The 18815-nt window shown below is 53.6% G+C and overlaps 1 protein-coding gene across 6 annotated transcripts in view; it reads right to left on the bottom strand.

The window, feature by feature from the left end:
- Rps6ka2 (ribosomal protein S6 kinase A2) overlaps positions 1–18815 on the bottom strand; it is a 290124-nt gene that overhangs the window by 5158 nt on the left and 266151 nt on the right. For all 6 annotated transcript variants that reach the window (XM_040283560.2, XM_040283561.2, XM_040283564.2 and 3 more), the window contains 6 exons: positions 18178–18303; positions 7561–7650; positions 5862–6020; positions 3679–3840; positions 1347–1423; positions 58–175 (listed from right to left, as the gene is read on the bottom strand). In XM_040283560.2, the coding sequence (XP_040139494.1) occupies positions 58–175; positions 1347–1423; positions 3679–3840; positions 5862–6020; positions 7561–7650; positions 18178–18303 (732 nt within the window). The remainder of the gene's footprint in view (positions 1–57; positions 176–1346; positions 1424–3678; positions 3841–5861; positions 6021–7560; positions 7651–18177; positions 18304–18815) is intronic.

The following is an 18815-nucleotide window of genomic DNA, read 5'->3' as shown; positions in this document are numbered from 1 at the left end:
AGGGCACCCTCAGGGCCTCTCAGGAGTGGGAAGCGGGAACACTGGACGTGCACTCACCTTTGCCGCGTCGGATATCGAGTCCCAGTTGCCCCCCGAGAGGGCATACTTCCCGCTGCCAATCCTGGCCAGGATCTCCTCTGGAGTGTCATCGGGTCCGTTTGCAAAAGGGGTGAATCTGTGTAAGGGGTGAATTTATGGCAACGCGTTTCATTTTACAATCTGCACTCAACACTGACACTTTGCTGCTGAAGGGAAGGTCTGCTTTCTTTCCCCTGGTGCTTTCTAAGCCCCAGGTTCCCGGTGAAGCTAAAGTGCCTCCTAACAGGACTCTCCCCGCACGGTTGATGTGGAGCTGTGCTGGGGATGCAGTTTCTAGGGTGTAGTGATGAGAGCCGAGGCTTAAGGTCTGAGAGACCCAAGGCTGACCCATTACCAGCTCTGGGTTCTTAGACAAACCAATTCTTTTTGAGTCTCAGTTGCAAAACAGGTGACTAATACAGTGGTGGGAATGGTAGTGGTCACAAGCCCACTGGCATGCAATATGCCAGGCACAGACAGCACCATGTGACCAGCATGAGAGATGGCAGGTTGACCCATGGTGTCAGCAAGAGCTCTGTGCTCCTCTGCCAAACCTGGACCACAAAGCCCTGCCCCTTGTGGGGGATGCTAACTGTAGGTTTATCATGCAACACCTAAGACAGGCCAGCCTCCTCCTGTGAGGGCCTTCGCCATAGCAGGCAGGATGGGGTCTATGTCCAACACGGCTCCACAGACCTGCAAATGCAGGGAACTCTTGTAGGTTCCAGTCCTTCCTGGTTAGAAGAAGCCTCTCCTCACTTACAGGTTGGGGCTTCACCCAGGACTCAGAGCTAGTGAAGGGGGACCTGTCCAGGGGCAGACAAGGTCTCTTGCTATAAGGCCACACATCTTGTCACTGTGGACTAGCCTGTATGTGTCTGGCAGCTGTGAGAGTCACTAACTGGCAAGCACCTTCAAAGAGGCCACTTGACCCAGAAGCCTCTGCAGATGCCTCTGGCTCAGAAGGATGTTTCTCAGGCACAGATGTGGCTCCTTTCAAGAGTGGCATGTGTAGCAGAGAGAACATGGGTTAGAAGGCACAAGGCCTGGGAGTTTTGTTGACAGGCAGAGTTTTAGGGAAATGCATGGCTGCATTTCTTATTCTTGCTCTTCAGAAGTCTGAGAGGGTTTACCCCAAACCTAGGCGTGTTGCCTACACACGGCAGGCGTCTGCCCCCACATGAGCCAGGGTGGGACCAGCCACCGGGGGCTCTGCCTACTGTGGAGGAATGCCACCTGCAACTGACACCCTGTGAGGCCATCCTTACCCTGCCAGCATGGTGTATAACAGGATCCCCAAACTCCAGACGTCACATGCCGCATCATAGCCTTGCCGCTTGAGGACCTAGGCAGGGACAGCAGTAGATGTTTGAATAGGCAACTCACGTGCCCAGTGTGTCTACCAGGGACACAGAGGGTGGATGGGGAATAGCAGGGCAGGCCTGTTGCTCCCTAGGACACAGACGCCCTGAGTGCTGCAGCAGGCTCCCTCACAGAGAGCACACAGTGCCACAGTGCTTGCCAGGCTCTCAGAACCTCGTGTAAGTAGAATTATACAATATTTGTCTTTTTGGGCCTGGCTTATTTAAGGTTCATCCGTGTGGCACGTGCCAGGATCCCCTTCTGTTTTAAGTGACCATCCTGTGTACACACACGTTGTTCACCAATCCACCCACGATGGACCTTGCATTGCTTTCACTTTGGGCTACTGTGAATAACACTGCTACAAACAGAAGTGGAGAAATGCATCAGCTCTGTTGAGTGTGTAGTCGGAGGAGCTACTGAGGTGGCCTAGGATCATCTACTCCAACAGAGGGCAATTCTCCAATCTTTTTAGAGTTGAATAAGGTGGGGAGAAAGTGGCAGGGATGGTCAAGGATGACCTAGGTTTCTGGATTAAATGGGGTCAGGAGCTTTGGTCAGCTTCCCCTGAGATAAGGGCGAGGAGCCTGCCTTGTGTCTGTGCCTCCCTGCCCCTGAGAGCTGTGCTGTGACACGCAGGCGCAGCCAGCACACACTGAAGGCACTGAGAGCTCCAGATGCAAGCTCCAGCTTCGTGATCCACTGGCCAGTGACCTTCTATCGCTGAGCACGCTGTGTGCCTGTCCTGCACCTGTGAACGCAGCTAGCCGTACACACCCTGTCCATACAGTGAGCACAGGAAAAATCAGCAGTGCTTTGTAAAAATGGCCGAGTTACTCAACAATATAGCCTTCTCTAGTCAACAGACCCGAGGCCTCGGGACCCCAGAACGTGCCTCTCCAAACACGCCTTGCTGGCCTGAGGCTGTTGAGCTGAGAGCCACGCAGTCAGCGCAGGAGAGCGCTCTGTCCGCCCTCCACTTCCCTGAAGGGGACACAGGTTCGTGAGGACAGAACACCCTGGGCCTGCCTGCAGTACACATGGGCCAGCATCACTGTCAGCTGACATCTGCTGTCAGTCCCTCCCTCAGTGGCTGCCCAGGGCTCCAGGTGCGCCTCTGTCCTGTCACTTCCTGAAGAGGCCCCTGTTCTGGGTGGGCGATGCTTCGGAATCAGAGCTCTAGGCAGCTCCTAGAGCGCCCCACTGCGGAGTGGCTCCCATACCCGAAGTGACCAAAACCTGTTTGTTGTTTTCTTGCTCATCTGTCTTTGTTCCAAGGGTTCATTCCAACAAAGAACTGGTAATGGTTGAAGAAAAATCACTTTCCCCTCTGCAGGCCATCAATATTAACCTGGATATGAGGCACTGTGGAACTGAAAGCCAGGTTATTTTCAAAGGGGCCACAGGTTGCTTCAGCAGATGCAGAGCTCCTGGAGAACCTCTCAGTGCCTCCTGGCCCTGCCCTACTGTCCCCGCTGCATCTCCACCCGCACCGGGCGTGGGGCAGCAGGCGTGAGCTGTGGCCGTGGGTTTCCTCTGCTGGGCCCCCATCAGGTGCCAGGCCCGACTCCCCAGGACTTGCTGTGCATTCAACCACACTTGTTCCACAGCAGCCTTGACAATTTCAACCAGAAGAACCCAGAGTCTAAAGCTCTCTCCATCCCTGATCCTCCTGTTCTCTCTCCTCACCCCTGGGGCTCCATCCCTATGTTCCCCACCATACCAGGGACGTGAGCCCCCAAAGGAACGGCTCCAGTGAGCTTGTGAAGGGGTGTCCACCAGATGCTCTGCAGTGATGGGCAGGGAGAGGGAGGGCCTGTGCCTGTGGGCGAGCCTTCAGAACCCCAGTGTTCTGATTCCCGCGGCTGCTGACACTTTGGAGCGAGAACTGTACTGCAAAGAACACTCATCTCCTCTGCTGTGAAAGAAGCCTGGAGCCCCTGGCTTCTCATCACAGCAGCAAGCATGCAGATTTGGTCCAGATCTTCGGCACATTTTACAGGAAGTGTTGCCATTTAAGTTTTTTCAATTAGGAAAGTAAAATGGTAACAGTAACTGCTGAGATGGGCTGATGCCTTGATCCCCACAGCAGGTTCTCTCTGGTACTTCCTGGTGCCGCTGCAGACACACATGGAGATGCCTTAATACCTCAGCCCTCCAGTGGTTTGGCTGTGGGAGAGGCAGGGCACCTCCTGGGGTCCAAGGGGTCTGACTTTCCCTGGGTGGGAGGGGCCTTACCTCAGGGGCCACAAAATTCGCCGTGTAGCAGGGCGTCATGAGAAGCCCATTCTCGGCTCGCAGCTGCTTGGCAAACCCAAAGTCACAGATTCGGATGGATTCAGGGTTTCCAGACTCGTCCATGTATAGGATGTTACTTGGCTTCAGGTCCCGGTGGACAACCTGCAGGGCAGGAATCGCGAGGCAAGCGTGAGCAGGAGAGAGGAGGTGTGCCCAGGAGGGAAGGTCACTGGGCACTGTTTACTTAGGCCAGGTCCTAGGGCAGCAGGCGAGCCAGCCGTGTGACCGGAAGCTCATGCTCCAGAGGGCCCGTCTCCCTTCACTCCTGCCGGTCACTCAAGACCAAGCACCCACACACTGGCTTTTACGATGAAGGAATGGATGAGCCAATAAATAAACAAGCACCTGTCCCAGATAAGGGGACGGCTCAGTGGGGCACTGCCCAGAGGGCGAGGCAAGGAAACAGGAATAAAAGTGTTCCTAGGACATCCTCATTTGTGAGTTGTAGACCTTGTGCCCACTATGGCCAGGCACTGCAGGGGCTGTGGTGCACGGTGGGTACTACTGTCACTGGTGTGCTGACTCGGTGACAATGGCTGGGACTCAGGGCCACACAGACACTCTGTAAGTGCATCTGTGCTGCGTGAGGCATCTGCGCTGGGAGCATGACCCACCGGACAGTGAAAGCTGTCACAATGGCAGTGCTGGCGCCACTTCAAAGCAGACCAGCTATTTAGGGCACAAAGCGATGTCTTCTGAGGGAACAGAGGACCATTGTGAAGACATGTGGCGTGTGCCTTCCTGGCTTGGACCTGAATGTCCCAACTGTTCTGTTACAACCCAGGGAGAGGACCATGAGGGAAGTTAAAGGGACACACTCTGGCAATCAGGCTCAGTTCAAAGACTCCCGAGGACAAGGAGATGAAGGGTTTTGGTTTCAGTTCCATTACCCCCCCCCCCACCCTATTAAACAGAAGAACATCTGCAAAACCCTCATCCAAAGAGGCGGCTCTAGAGTTTGACTGTTGGGGAAACCATGCTTAACATCCCCAGACTATGCAAAAAGGATCCACTGTGTGGCCCTGTCCTGGGAGAATATTCTTTTTTTTTTTTTTTTTAATGGTGCTGGTGATGGAGCCCAGGATCTCCTGCCTGCCAGACAAGGGCTCTGCAACTGAACTACACCCAGGCCCTTTCTATTTTGAGATAGGGTCTTATTAAGTCACTCAGGCTGGTCTTGAACCTGTGATCCCCCTGCCTAAACCTCCCCAGTAGCTGGGATGACAGTTCCGAGTTGATGACATTTTGAAAGTTTACACCTTGCAGACAGCTGGCCAAGATGGAATTGCAGGCTTCGTGAGAATGCTGGGAAGGAAAGAGAGGCAGGTGGAGGGAGGTGTCCTGTGGTGGCTGCTCCCCGGGGGGCTAGGAGTGCGGTCTGCAGCCAGCGTCTGACCAGAGGTGACGTCCTTAGCCTTCCTGTGCTCTGTCTCTTGTCGGTGCAAAGGACATGGTCTAGACTTTAGGATTCAGTAACTGATGAGCTTAGCTCAGCCCGGAACGTGTGAGGGCTACGTGAAGACCAGCTGCCGCTGCCCTCTCTGCAGGCAGTATTCTGGGCCTCTGTTAACGAATCCAGCTTTACGCATTGCCAGTAATGAAAGTTCTAAGCTTCTTTTTATCAAGGCCAGAGAATTTTTTTTTTTTTTGGCTAAAGTTGCTAGAAGTAAATGTAATTTATTAACTCAACTCCAGGACACACTACGGGCACAAATGATTTTAGACCCTAGATAGGTGGCAGAAGGTACCAGATAGGTACCTAGATAGGTCTAATCTAGACCCTATCAGCCCAGGACAGAACAGAGCTAAATGGCCCTGGTCTTCCACCAGTCCCCATGGGTCCACCTGCCCAGTTGCTGCCCTGAATAACTGTTCCTCTCTTCTCCCCAGCCTTCCATCGTCTATTTTACAGATCTTCTGCCAATGAGCCTCAGATGGGTGGAGGGAAAAGAGCATTTTCCTCCTTATTCCCTCGTGGAGGCCCAGACCAGCTGTGACCTGGGAGGAGCTCAGGGATGTCCTCCCTGGAGGGAGCTCAGGGACCGTCCTGCCTGGAAGCCAGGACTCCTGCAGGCTCCAGCTGCCCCCGGAGGTCCTGCACTGCCGCCTGCCCTGCGCCTTACCCCCTGGGAGTGCAGGTAGTCCATGGTCTTGGTGATGGTGCACAGCACGTCACTGGCCTCGCGCTCCGAGAAGTACCGCTGCCGGAGGATGCGGTCGAGGAGCTCCCCGCCACGCATCAGCTCCATCACCAGGTACACGTACTTGCCGTCATCGTACACCTGGGGGCCAGAGGGGGGCACAGAGCTCCAGGACCTGGCTGTCACTCTCACAGCCAGCCCAGGGAGGGCAGTCCTGGTGACCTGGGCAGAGGAGAGAAGCTGGGGGGACAGACTATGATCTGGTCCAGTCAGGCCAGGTGGCTCTCGGGGAGAAAACAACTTTGACACCTGACTGCCAACTGCAGTCAGAGCAAGCAAGGCCTGTGGATGCACGTGGGACAGTTGAGTTTGGCTGAAGTGGACCATCCAGGGACACCGCTGGCCTTGGTGAGGCAGACACAGGTAGCGCGACTGCAGCATCCCACTGCCAGGGTGGAGTCCGGGGTCCTGCTTCTCCAAGCAGCCCCAGTGATGTCCTTGTGCCTCACATGCTTTCCTTCCATGGGGTGACAAAAAGAGAAGGCTTTTGTCTATGCTGGCTTTAATCTCAAAAACTCCATTAAAAAAACAAAAAACAAAAACTCTGGCCACGTTTGTGCCCATCACGTGTGTGTGAAGACCATGCGTGCACCCAGTCACCAGGCACACGCGGAGCCCAGGGCATCAAGCCCTGAGAACTTGATGCAAAACGGAGCAGAGGACAACATATGCTTATTTTCAGCTCATAATCATCATTTAAGTGACAAATATCCAGAACAAACTGCTGAAATAATTTGCCTAACTTTGAACTTAATAAAAGATGTAAAGTTAATTTTGGCACGATTTTACTTTTTATTCATGTTTTTTGGTGTGTCTGTTTTTGAGCTTGTGAACTCAAAAGTCACAAGCTTTGTTTTTTTGACAATGTTCTACTTTTGACCGGCCTGGAATCGCTTATCCCAAATGCAGCAGAAGTGGCTTGGGGGGCTGAGGGAGTCTCTGCTTGTGAATGTGACGTAATAAAGACCCCACGGAGAGCACGCTGAACCTGTGTGGTGGAGGCAACCGCAGCCTGAGGACCGGAGAGAGCCCCACTCAGGCTCTCTGTACCTGAGACACTTGCTCCTCAGGCTTCTTGGGAATGAACTGAAGCCTGAGGACCTGGAGGGACACTGAGGTGGCCCTGGGCCTAGAGGCTCTGGAATAACTTAAATCTGAGCGGGAGGGGAGGGGAGGAGAATCGCCTCCTGTCCCCAACCCTAAGCCCTGCACCCCACAGGCCTTCCTGGGCTTCCTGATGCTCCAGGTGGCCAATTCCTGCTCCTTCCCCCTGGCCAGGGAAAGGGACCAGAACCACCTCACAGAGAGAGGTTCTTACCTGGATCTCACCGCCTGCACCCAGACCTCCCCCACTTCCTGCTACAGTGGCGGATGAGGACAGACAGCAGGTTCATGAAGTGCTGTCTCTGTTGCGCACACATCATGTGATTTGGAAGGAGTGGGGGAGCTGCCTCAGGAGGTACATGCAGGTCCAGCAGGTTGGGATGACAGTCGCAGAGTGCGCAGGGGAGGAGGAGCTGCTGCCCTAGGCCTGGTAAGCACTGGAGCCCTGTGGAGCCTGCCCTGAGTAAAGGGGGGATGTCTGCATCAGCCGAAGAAAGGAAGAGCAGAGGCCACTCACGTCTTTGAGGGTGATGATGTTTGGGTGCTGGCCATACCGCAGGAGGATCTCGATCTCTTCTGAGGGGTCTCTTTTGCTCTTGTCGATGATCTGGAACAAACGTGGTGTGTGGCAGTGAGAGGTTTGCTGCAGAACCCTTTCAGACTAGGGTCTGGATAAGGACTGGCCCTACCTGGCCTCCCAGTCTGCCTCCCCTTCCCATGTCCTCCAGCCTCACACCATCAAGACCACTTAGACTCTTCTCAAAGTTCAGGGCCAGTCCTTTCTCTAAGGCAGCACAAGAGATCCATTTAAAAATCAGGTGTGTGAGCCTTCAGACTTGAGGTATCATAGACCTAAATCACAGAACTTGTGTTCCCAACACCAGCCCGAGTAGCTTGAGCCTCCAGCCACAGGGCCTCTGCCTTGTTCTCCACACCAGCCACAAAATAAGGTGAAGGGCAAGCTTCTCTCCAGGAGATGCTGGGCCTGGCTCACCACAGGCTGGGTGTGCCCGGGGCTGAGACCAGGGGAAGATCTTTCTCGTTTCAGTGCCTCCTTGGCCAGCACTCCTACCCAATGTCTCGGGAGAGCTGAAAAAAATTGCTTTTCCCAAGAAAATGGATGGCTTTGCCTGGCCAGTGTCAAGAATCAGGCCTGCTTTGGAACAGGCTTGGCTGTGCTGCTGGCACGGGACGGCCAACATGCCAGATGCCCCCTCACTCCCTTGCTTCAGCTTCCTGTGTGTGTGGGCAGGTGGGGAGGGGACCCATTCGTGAGAAGCCCACTGCTCCTGTGTTGCAAGACACTCAGAGCAGAAGTCACCTTCTGAACCCCGACACACTACCTCCTTGCCCCCAAGTCCACCTGATCTCAAATGCTCACTCTGGAGAAGGCAGTCACGTCACCATCAAGCTACTCTGCCACCCTGAGGACGCTCGGGGAAGCTCTGCACACGGCCTGGTTTCTTTGGTTGAGATGAACCCCATGCTAGGCTAGCCTTCGCCTTCCTGCTGGTGATCAGTGATGTACTCTCCTCCCCTCACTTATGAGAGCCCTGCAGTGCCCAAGCCTGCCCTGATCCCACGAGCCACACTGTGCAAGTCCTAAAGGTCGATAATGCTGAACAGGAGAACCAGTGCAGCTCCCTTTCTTGACACAAAATCTCTCTGCCTAGCACATTTTACCCTGCTAAAGTTTTAGCTAGAACACTGGGATGATCTGTTTCTGATGTAGGCCGACACAGAAGGCATCGACCTGAAGCAGACACTTATAAAGAGTCCTTCCATGGGCGGAGGCTCCCAAACAAGTCATGGCCCACCTGTGCTGCAAACTGTCTTTACATCCCTGGGGTGGGTGTGGTCAACTGGGACCTGATCTCCAACGTGACCACCTATGGGCATCCCATCCCCCTGGGCTGGGCCTCTTTGCAATCTGAGAAGGTTGAAATAGATTCATATCATTGTTTCTAAAGACAATTCCATGAGAGAGCGATGTACTCTCAGTATAAGTCCATTTGGTCCCCATGTAAAGGAACAGGATGCAGATAGACAAGAGGAGCATTTCCCTGCAGCCAGGGACACTTGTCAGGACAAGCAAAGAGAAGGGCAGACGCAGCACAGGTGCACCCCAGCTGTCACTTGTTTTAAAAACAGGGAAGAAACATAAGTAGACATTCTACTTCCTGTGTCTGCATAAATAACCCTGGAGGAAAGAGAGAAGGTGAATGACCAGCTTCCCCTGGGGAGGGGACCAGGTGCCAGGGGCAGGGGCAGGAGACCTAGCTGTGTCCTCTCACAATTTGTGAATTCTATATATGCAAATGTATTATCTATTCAAAAAATTAGATATAAGAACAATGTGATTACAGGAAACCACCTGAGGATTACACGTGGTTGACTTGTGTGTTCACCCTGGTATCTATTTTATTATGTGCTCTTTAGTTGTAAGTCACAAAATCAATTTATAGTAATAGTATTTGTAAACAGTTGTTTTTTAAAGACTTTAAGATCTCAATGACATTTCAGAAATATTTTTAAGATTATAAAATAGGTGAATGTGTGTGTGCAAATGTGAGCCACCTGAGTTCTGACACCTGGAGCAACCATGACACTAATTTGTTATAATCTGATAGAAGTTGAATATGCGCATTGCTTTTTTATTACATTTTAAATGGAGTATTCAAACCTTCCAAAGTGATTTATTTGGTGGAACCCCTGAAGTACCTCTGAATGCAACACACCAGCTGTTCTCTGAGCCGCTCTGGCACTGGGTAAAGGAAGGAATACAAGAGAGGGTACTGGCTCCAGGTCCTCAGGGGGCAGTGCTGTGTGGAGAAGAAGCTGAGGGTCCAAGCGGTTCTGCTGCTCCTTCTGGAAGTGTGAGCCGCTGTCATGAGTGATGGTCTGGCTGCCCCCGTGGCAGGAGGGTGTGCAGCTGCAGGTGAGAGCACGCGGTGGCGTGGCAGCTCAGCCTTGGTGCTCCCCTTCCTGGGGCTTGGCCTTATGTGTTGGAGGTCTAGGTCCCATTGAGAGCCACAGGTGGAGAAAGGTTTGTACCTCCCTGGAGGCCACGTGAGCGGTGGCCTGGTCCTGGGGCCAGCTTGCCCGGAGCCGAGTCCTGGCTTCACCGTCTACAGTGCCGGGGTCCTGGTGGGTACCCAGGCCTTGGAGCCTCAGTGTTTCCATCTATAAAGTCTGGGATACCTGTGGGCATCTCCTGGGGCTCCCACCAAGATTAACTGACATGTATCAATGCCCAGCTGGCCAACAGAAAGCCCTTGATACAAGAGAGTCAATCTCGTGACAGGGATAAAATACAATCATCCTTATGATCTCAGGAGGGGACCAGGTGGCGGTGACCTGTCACATTTGTGCACTGAAGCATCACTTTTGGTTTTTATCTCTGAATCTTCCCCTCAAGCCAAAGTCACACAGAAGGGTGATGTCAGGGGTAGAAGGCGTTTTGGTTAAAGGCCCCAGGAGAACATCAGATGTCATACACAGAGGGGTCTGTAAAGGTTTTGCTGAGGGACGGGCTCCTGTAGTGTGTGGACACTACAGGGAGCTGGCAAGGGACAGCTCCTGGGGATGGCACAGAGCAGCCACTGCCCAAGGGCTGCAGGGACCAGAGAGAGACTGCTGGGGTGGAGAGCCCCGTGTTCCCCCTTTCAATACAGTGTCCACCTGTCAATTCAGAATGCCTGCAGGCCAGAGGCAAGGCCACCACACTGTGGGTGTGGCTCTTAGCCATGGGGCAGTGAGGAGGGGAAGGTGGGGAACAGAGACCCTGTCTGGAAGGGACATGCCACGTGTGGCATACCTACCCTCCCAGCTGTCCACTCCCCCTAACCTGGATCATTTCAAATCCTGCCTGGGCCACGCTGACTGCACACGCAGACCGGATCTGTTTACACCTGATGCTGTCAGAGTGTGGGGTGGTTTGTCGTCACTCTTTCTCTGTAAAGTTTTGCTGAATTTTTACTTTTATGTTTGCAGGAAGGGTAAACTACTTGGATGTGTTTGTCACTTTTGGTGCTGTGGCAAACTCCTGAGAAAGACAACCTCCGTGGCTCGTGACGTGGGCAGCTCCAGTGTGTGGTCAGGCTCTGGGCTGGAGCGAGGCAGCACATGGTGGTGGGCGGTGTGGCAGAGCAGAGCTGCGCAGCTCGCGGTGACTGAGATGAGCAGGCAGAGAGAGAGATGCCGGGACGGGATGAGGCAACCTCCCAGGGCACACCCCGTGACCGACTTGCTCCACTTAGGTCCCCCTTCTGGGTTTCACTGCCTGCCTATAATCTTGTGGCTGTGACTCTCCCAGTGGGCCAAACCACCATGAGGTCCAGGCCTTCCCAAGTCCCCACCTCTGTGCTGCTGTCCCGGGGACCAGGCCTTCGGGGAAGAGTCCAGATCAAACCCACAACCAGAGTGTGAAGGAGAAGCCCCATGGAGAAGGTGGGGCGAGGTGACCGCCCTGCTTCAGTGGCCGGGCAGCTGGTGGGAGCGACTGTTCAGAAGTGCCAGGGAAGGAACGTCCAGTGAGCACCACTGGATTTCTTCTTTGTGGGGTCACTTTCTTGGGATTTGATATTGTTGATTTTCTTCTACCAACAACAAGTTGTGGTGGATCGATTCTTTCTTCTGAGAATTTTGTAATAATCCTGTTTTATTCTCTTCATTATCATACAGCCTGGGGAGGGGTCCTAGTAGGCATGCTCAGAGTGCGCCTCGCCAGGGTGTGTTCCATGTGGCTGTCTGGACAGAGGGGCCGGGTGGAGGTCTCCTGCCCTCTCTTTGCTCTCACCTGGCAGCCTCTGTGCAGAAAGGGCATCCGTGGAATGCGACTCTGCCCAGTAGGCAGTGGACCTGTGACAGGTACGTGTCACTGTATAGCACACTGTCTCCACCCCCCTTGAAAGCACCTTCAGCTGCGGCCAGCGTGGTGGACAGCTATTCCAGGCCGATGAAGCAGGCAGTGTCACACATCATTCCTGGTGGCCCAAGAGGCAGCTGAGGAGGAGACTGTGCCACCACGGATATGCCGGTCTCACTTCCTTCCTGACGTTGCTCCTCCACCCCGTCTTTCTCTCCTCTCTCTAGAGGGACAGACCTTGCAGGTACGCAGCAGGCCACACTCCCTGGGCAGGCACTCTTTGACCTGCCAGAAGGTTCCAGGACATGTTAGAAGCAAGGTAGCAGAGCCTGTGACCACTTGAGAAATCTGCAGACACTTCCTCCTGTAAAGTTGATTTAGACAAGTGACAGAAGAAGAGCCTCAGTGCTTCCCTGGTGGAGAAAAAATCAAAATTTCCATGCCAATCAGTCCTAAAAATAAGCCCATTCAGGCCAAGCATCTGTCTTAATTCCGTTTCTTTTTTGGTTGACAAATTACATGCACAGTATGAAAACGAGCCCAGACACGTGAGCACTGCTCGCTGTGAATGAACAGCAAGCTCCTCTTAGGAGAGTGACCTGGCCCTGCCCTGTGCCCGGAGGCAATGCCCACCACTGGGATTAAGAGCTGGAGGTACAGCAACTCTATTCAATTCTTCTGCCCCGGCGAACAAGGACGGTAAGCACAAGCACAGAGTGCTGGGAGCCGGCGGGGGCTGCCTCAAGGCTCCGTTCCCTCCAGGGGCTTGGCGAGGGAGTGGGACCGTAAGTGAAGAGGTGGCTGATACCTGTTCCCAGGAACACAGGTTTTTTTGTTTTAAATATTTATTTTTTAGTTGTAATTGGACACAATACCTTAATTTTATTTATTTATTTTTATGTGGTGCTGATGATCGAACCCAGGGCCTTGCATGTGCTAGATGAGTTCTCCACTGTGAGCCACAACCCAGCCCAGGAACACAGGTTTGAAGGAAAAACATGCCAAGAGAAAAACTAGAATAATAATATCGTTTAATTTCTGATCCTTATATTCCATTTTTTGGGCTATGGCTTCTGGTTCTGTGTCCATGCAATTCCTACGTGCGGCCCCTCGTCCCTGGGTCTGACATCTGTTGGGGCTGTGGAGGCAGGCAGTGCACGAAAACAGCCCAGGTGGGGTGACAGGTACCACGAGGAAGGCCAAGGTGGGCCAGTGGGAGAGCGGCAGGAACAGTCCCCTCGGGGGAGGGTTTTCTGTGCCACCACGGATATGTACCAAGATGACAGAATCAGGAGCGAGGCATAGAGAAATAAAGTCCTACGTTCAGGGACAGGAGGAGATGCCTGTGCTCTGAGCAGCTTGGGGATGGGTCCAGTTAGAGGAATGTGGGGACAGGAGAGGTGACCAGCTGGCAACATGGGTCCAGACAGGATCCTGCCCAAGTGACGGGGACCAGGGGAGGTGGGGTTTGGGCAGAGGAAGGCTGAGACCCAACCTGTTTGACACAATTAACCTGGCTGTGGAGCCCGGACGAGGCACACAGAGCTGGTCATGGAAGCAACAGGGGTCTGTAGCTGCACCTGGACTTCTCGGGAAAGACACCTGGTTGTCTGCCGAGCTCTGCGGCTGCTGGTGACACTCATGTCTGGGAGCCTGGATGTCCAACCCCTCTAGCAGCTCTTCCTGAAGGCACAGGGCTTGTGGATTCTGCAGCCGCCTGCTGCCCACCCACATCATCATCACAACCAGCTCCATCTTTCATGACTTGGGCCTCACACAGTGGCCTGATGACCCAGCAGGACAGAATGTTGGGCTCCTTAATCCTAAGGGGAGGCGGGGAGTGCAAAGGCTGAACAAGCATCCAGGGCAATGCGGGGAGGGCCCTGGCTGCCCACTCACCAGCAAGGCATCCTCCAGTGGACACCCTGGGCAGGTCTCTGCTCTCCAGGGATATCAGTGGCATATTCGGAGACTAAGTGACAGTGCACAGCAGAGCACTGGGATGACCTTGGCAGTGCAGTTGCAATTCTGCCCGGGGACTCAGGCTCCTGCTTCTTTGCTCCTTCTGCAATTCCTAACATGGTGGTTTGCCAAAGAGGACAGAGGCTGGGTGGGTTTGGCTGGTTAAGTTAGCTCCATGCCTAGCTAAGTCGAGAAATCTCTTAAGGAGCACCAAACGCACCACGCCTGGGAGAAGTGTGGTTTCTGTGCAGGTTTCTGTAGCAGATTAGCTCTGATCTGAACAGATGCACTTATCTAGTCCTCCTGATTTCTGCCTCTAATATATGGCTTGTGCAAAACAGACTGTCTAGAACATGCGCATGATTATGCCAAGCCACAAAGACCTAAGAACAAAAAAATAAAACACTCCCTCTCTCAACTCTTACAAAGTGAGTATGGCACCTTGATGGCACACAAATACCAACCATTTTCCTTTCAAATACAACCAAATTCCTTTCTCCTTCCTTTCAACCCCGCTCAGCCACAGTGACCTTCAACACTCCACCATCCACTCTGCTGCCACCTCCTTCAGAGCTCCCTGTGCTCCGACCTGCTCGCAGCTCTGCCACGCTATCTCATGGTGCTGTACACCAGCCTCCTGGGCGGGTCCTGGAAACAAAGGCACCTGTAGTCTTACACCGAGTCCTCAGTGGTCTGTCACCACACGACCTCTCCAGCTGCAGGGTGCAGGGTCACTGTGCAGCTAAGATGCAGCTGACCAGAGGAGGAGGAGGTGCTGAGGCCCGAGAGGGCTTTTCCCCACCGTCCTAACCTGGCTGGCGTGCAGAGGAGCGGCCGAGTGGAGTCAAGCCTGAGCCGGTCTGTGAGGAGGAAGAGGTACGCTGCCCTTTCCACCTGCGGCCAGACTGTCCTGTGGAGCACCTGGATGGTCTCACACTTGCCAAGTCCACAGAAAGGGACCAAGCCTGAGAATTCTGCTTTCCACCCGACCATCATTCATTGAGTCCCCGCAGTACGCTGGGCGAGTGCCAGTGGTCTGGATAAGTGATGGCAGGACCAGTTCCAGCCACCACTCACCAAAGCCCTCCACAGGGTGTGCGGCAGATAGCAGGGACTCAGCTTAAAAATGCAGCTGAAAATATATGCAAACCCAGAGATCCTGGTGACCGGGAACCTGTGGCAAACCAGTTTCAATGTAACTGTAACAGTAGATTTTATGGTGACAGTAACCACAGGGGTGAGATAGAGAAGTGATCATGCAAAACATGATGAATTCCAAGAACAAGAGCACTGCTACGGTCCTGCGCGGGACTTGACCTTGGCAGAGGTGACCAGTGGCCTATCTCCTCCCACAACAACCCACACTCTGAGTCACTGCTCTGCCACAGGGAGGACTGCCCTGGCACAGAGCTCCTGGTCAGATTACCATCCCTCTCCTTGAAGAGTCACTAGGAACAGCAAAGGAGCATCCACCTCATCTGCACAAGGGCTTCCTAGAGTTCTGTCCACTGACTTCCTGCTGCCCCCAGATGCTCAGGGCTGGGATTCTCCATGCGCCAGTGTCCATGTCATTGGCTGAATAATTCAGGGGGAGGGGTGTCCTGTGTGGTGCAGGGCACTAAGCAGCATCCCTAGCCCGAACATGCCAGTGCTAGTGCCATCTACTGTCCCATCTGCTGTGATGACCAAACTTTCTCCCCCACTGCCAGTGTCCCCAGGGTGGCAAAATCACCCCACGATGATGACCTGGTCACAGCGGTCCTGTTCAGCTGCCATTGCTGCATCCTCCTTCCTGCTCCTCCCCCAGGGGCTTCTGAGTCGCTTTTGTGTGAGATGAGGAGGACGCCCTGTCCGGCCTGACTGGGTTCTTTCACAACAAAGCAGGTCCCTGGTCATCCATGAGCCATGAAGGACTTGGACGGCTGCATTTGTGACCCATTCCAGTGGCTACTGAGAGTGGTGAATTCCAGGTGCTGAGCCTCAGGACTTTGGCTGAAGGAGGCCCAAGCTGCATGCCAGGTGTCTGCCTGCTGTGTCTCTCCATCCGTGTGACAGCAGGAAATGCACTGAAATGTGCTCCAAGCCATTCCCTCAGGAGCAGATGCTGCTACTCATTGACCAGTCAGCTGATGTGGAAAAAGCTAAAAATACTTCCATTACTTTCTACCTAGAGAATGTTGAAATGAGACACAACAGCCCCCCGAAATCTGCTAATGCAGTTTGGTGACAAAGAAGCGCTGTTGCCACAACACGGCCAACTCTGCCATCTCTGAAGGCGGCCAAGAGCCCTGAGCTATGCAGACTGTTGCCACTGCACAGGGCAGCTCAAGTACACTTCTGAAGTAGCTCTGCATCCTTGGGACAGTGGCCCCGTGCTGCATGTTGCCCAGAAGCCCAAGGTCTCTCCATGATCTTGTTCCTTCCTGCTTGGGTTGATTTCAGCATCTTGCAGACAGATGACGACCCTCCGAGTCTCAGAAAGAAAGTGGGAGACCCCTTCATGTCCATCAGCTGAAGTGGGCCTGGGAGCTTCAGGACTTGCACAAGGGAAGCAGGAAGGCCTGACTGCTGCTTCCGCGGTCAGCAGGAGCCACAGTGCCTGGCTGCTCTTAGGGAGCGAGGGGGGAGGGAGGGTTGTCACAGATTCCACAGGGACGGGCTCAACATGGTCCTGGGACCAAGTCATAAGCACTTTAACAAAGCCGGCTTCAGACAGCCTTTGCATGAGAGCTGGACGTGGGAATGTTGGCGAGAACACGCCACTGCCCTAGACAATGGGGGCTTCTCTGCAGGGGCACAGAAGGCAGCTGACTACTTGGGGCTATAGAGTGTGACAATGGGCTGTTTCTCTGTGCTGCTGTCAAGGGCAGCTGTTCCTAGGATGGCTGAGCTCACGGGGGACACAATCTGAATTTCTATTACAAATGACCCACACAGAAAATTCTGAGCCCATGTAAGCTCACCAAGCATAAGGGAAACACATTTCAAAGCATAAATGACATTCCCCTGCCTACAGTGGAACCCAGGTCTCCAGGGCCAGCATGCATGTGTGCCTGGCAGGCACTGTTCCAGTTCTCCCACGAGCTCCTGCTGTGGTTAGTGGAGGGCAGGAAAGATGAGTCTGCCAGGATCCAGACCCCAGGTGCACCGGGCCCAGTGCCTGTGCTGTGGCAGGATCTCCAGGGCTGGGCGCTCTTTCTCCTGCCATAGGGTGCTTCCCAGGACTTCAATCATGACACACTCCTCCCTGCAACTCTCCTCCACGTGCTCAAGGCCCACCAGCTGGACTCACAAGGTAATGAACTGCTGCTCATGGTCAAAGTCTCCTATTTATGTGGGAAATCAAAGATCCATTTGCCAAGGAGACACAGTTCCTGAGATGTCCTGGCTGGTGTCCTTCTCCTGGGCTGAGCATTTTCACAGTCTAGGAAGCAAGGAGCAGGTGTCCCCAGGGAACAGGCATGCTACCCTGAGCAAGTGCCTCCAAACCTCGGCTTTCACAAGACAGCAGTGGAGCTGTGGGCAAGAGGGGCGGTCAGGGCTGTCCAGAGTGAGGGCAGGACTGGGGTGGGCAAAGTCACTCCCATCCCAATCCTGCTGTACCCGTAGGCTGTCTCACCCAGATGCCCTTTGTAGAGTTGGGCAGTATCAGGAGTGACAGAGTGGTAAGGAGCCAGGATGGTGCTGGTCATGGTGGCAAAGGCTTGACCTTGTTCCTCAAGAGCCTTGAGGGGAAATGGTGGGCTTTAATGAGTCTTGAGATCTCACAGAGACAATTATAATCACTTGTTGCAAATAGTGGTTCTGATTTTAGCAGGAAGCTTTAGCTTTAATCCACATTTTACCAACCAGAAAACTGCATTTTGGATTCTAAAATCAAATACTGAATCTAGCAACAATTACAGGGACTTCTTGTCACCGTGGAGAGGTGCCTGTTGGATTACAGGCCATGCAATTGCTACTGTGTGCTCTCTTGACAGTCTGGAGTGAACCCACTAGCTCTCGGCTTACAGGTTGTGCATATGTTGTCTGTCTCCCTTGTCTCTTGGATTGTTTTGGTGGTTGCACTTTCCTTCCTTCTCACTTCCTCTCTCTTTCCCTCTTTCCTTTCTTCCCAACTATATGTTGCATATAACTGAAAATATGATCTGCAAAACAAGTTTTTAATGGCTGACTCCATATCAAAGTGACTGGGACTCCAGCACGTTGGAGCTTAGAACTGCAAGCAAGGAACACTGTCCAGGCTCCTGAGGTCCCACCAGGTCTCGCCCCGCCCCCGGAGGCTCTTCCCTGCGCTTGCCTTACCTTCACAGCGTACTCTGCGTCGGTGGCTTTATGCACACACCGCTTGCACACGGAGTAGGAGCCCACCCCAATGTCCTCCTTGATCTCGTAGCCATCGGTGAAGTGGATGTTGTTCCCGTGTAACTGCTGCAGAGGCCAAGAAGGGAGGGCCATGAGCACCCCTGTGCAAAGGCACGTGCAGCCTCCTGCACCCAGAGCTACGGGTGCAGGTGGAGAACCGGAGGGAAGAGGCCCAGGAGAAAAAGGAGTCCTCTGCCCAGATGAGAACTACGTAGTGAAGGTTCTGGATCGAAATCCCAACTTCCCCGGTGTCTTGGCCACACTGAACACATGGACATCAGATTATTCTGTGCCCACTGACCAGACATTTCTCTTTAAGATCTGAGATAATGGGCATCCAGAAGCAAAAAGGAAGATATGCTTATAGATACGGCACATGGCTCCATCGCCTGTCCAGAGTGACAGCTGGAATCTGATGTCCGGGCCTCAGGGCGCCTGCTTCTGACCTCATAGGCAACCCCACCAGCACACTCTCATCCAAGACATACAGCCCCAACATGGTCACATCCAGTGTCCACCTCACATACACCACTGCTCTCCATAAGGGCAGAAGAGAATACTGTGGGATTCAGCCATCC

Source organism: Ictidomys tridecemlineatus, chromosome 8, assembly GCF_052094955.1.
Source record: "Ictidomys tridecemlineatus isolate mIctTri1 chromosome 8, mIctTri1.hap1, whole genome shotgun sequence".
Taxonomy (NCBI): domain Eukaryota; kingdom Metazoa; phylum Chordata; class Mammalia; order Rodentia; family Sciuridae; genus Ictidomys; species Ictidomys tridecemlineatus.
The sequence above is the reverse complement of the archived record's forward strand: the minus strand, read 5'-3'. Positions and strand labels throughout refer to the sequence as shown.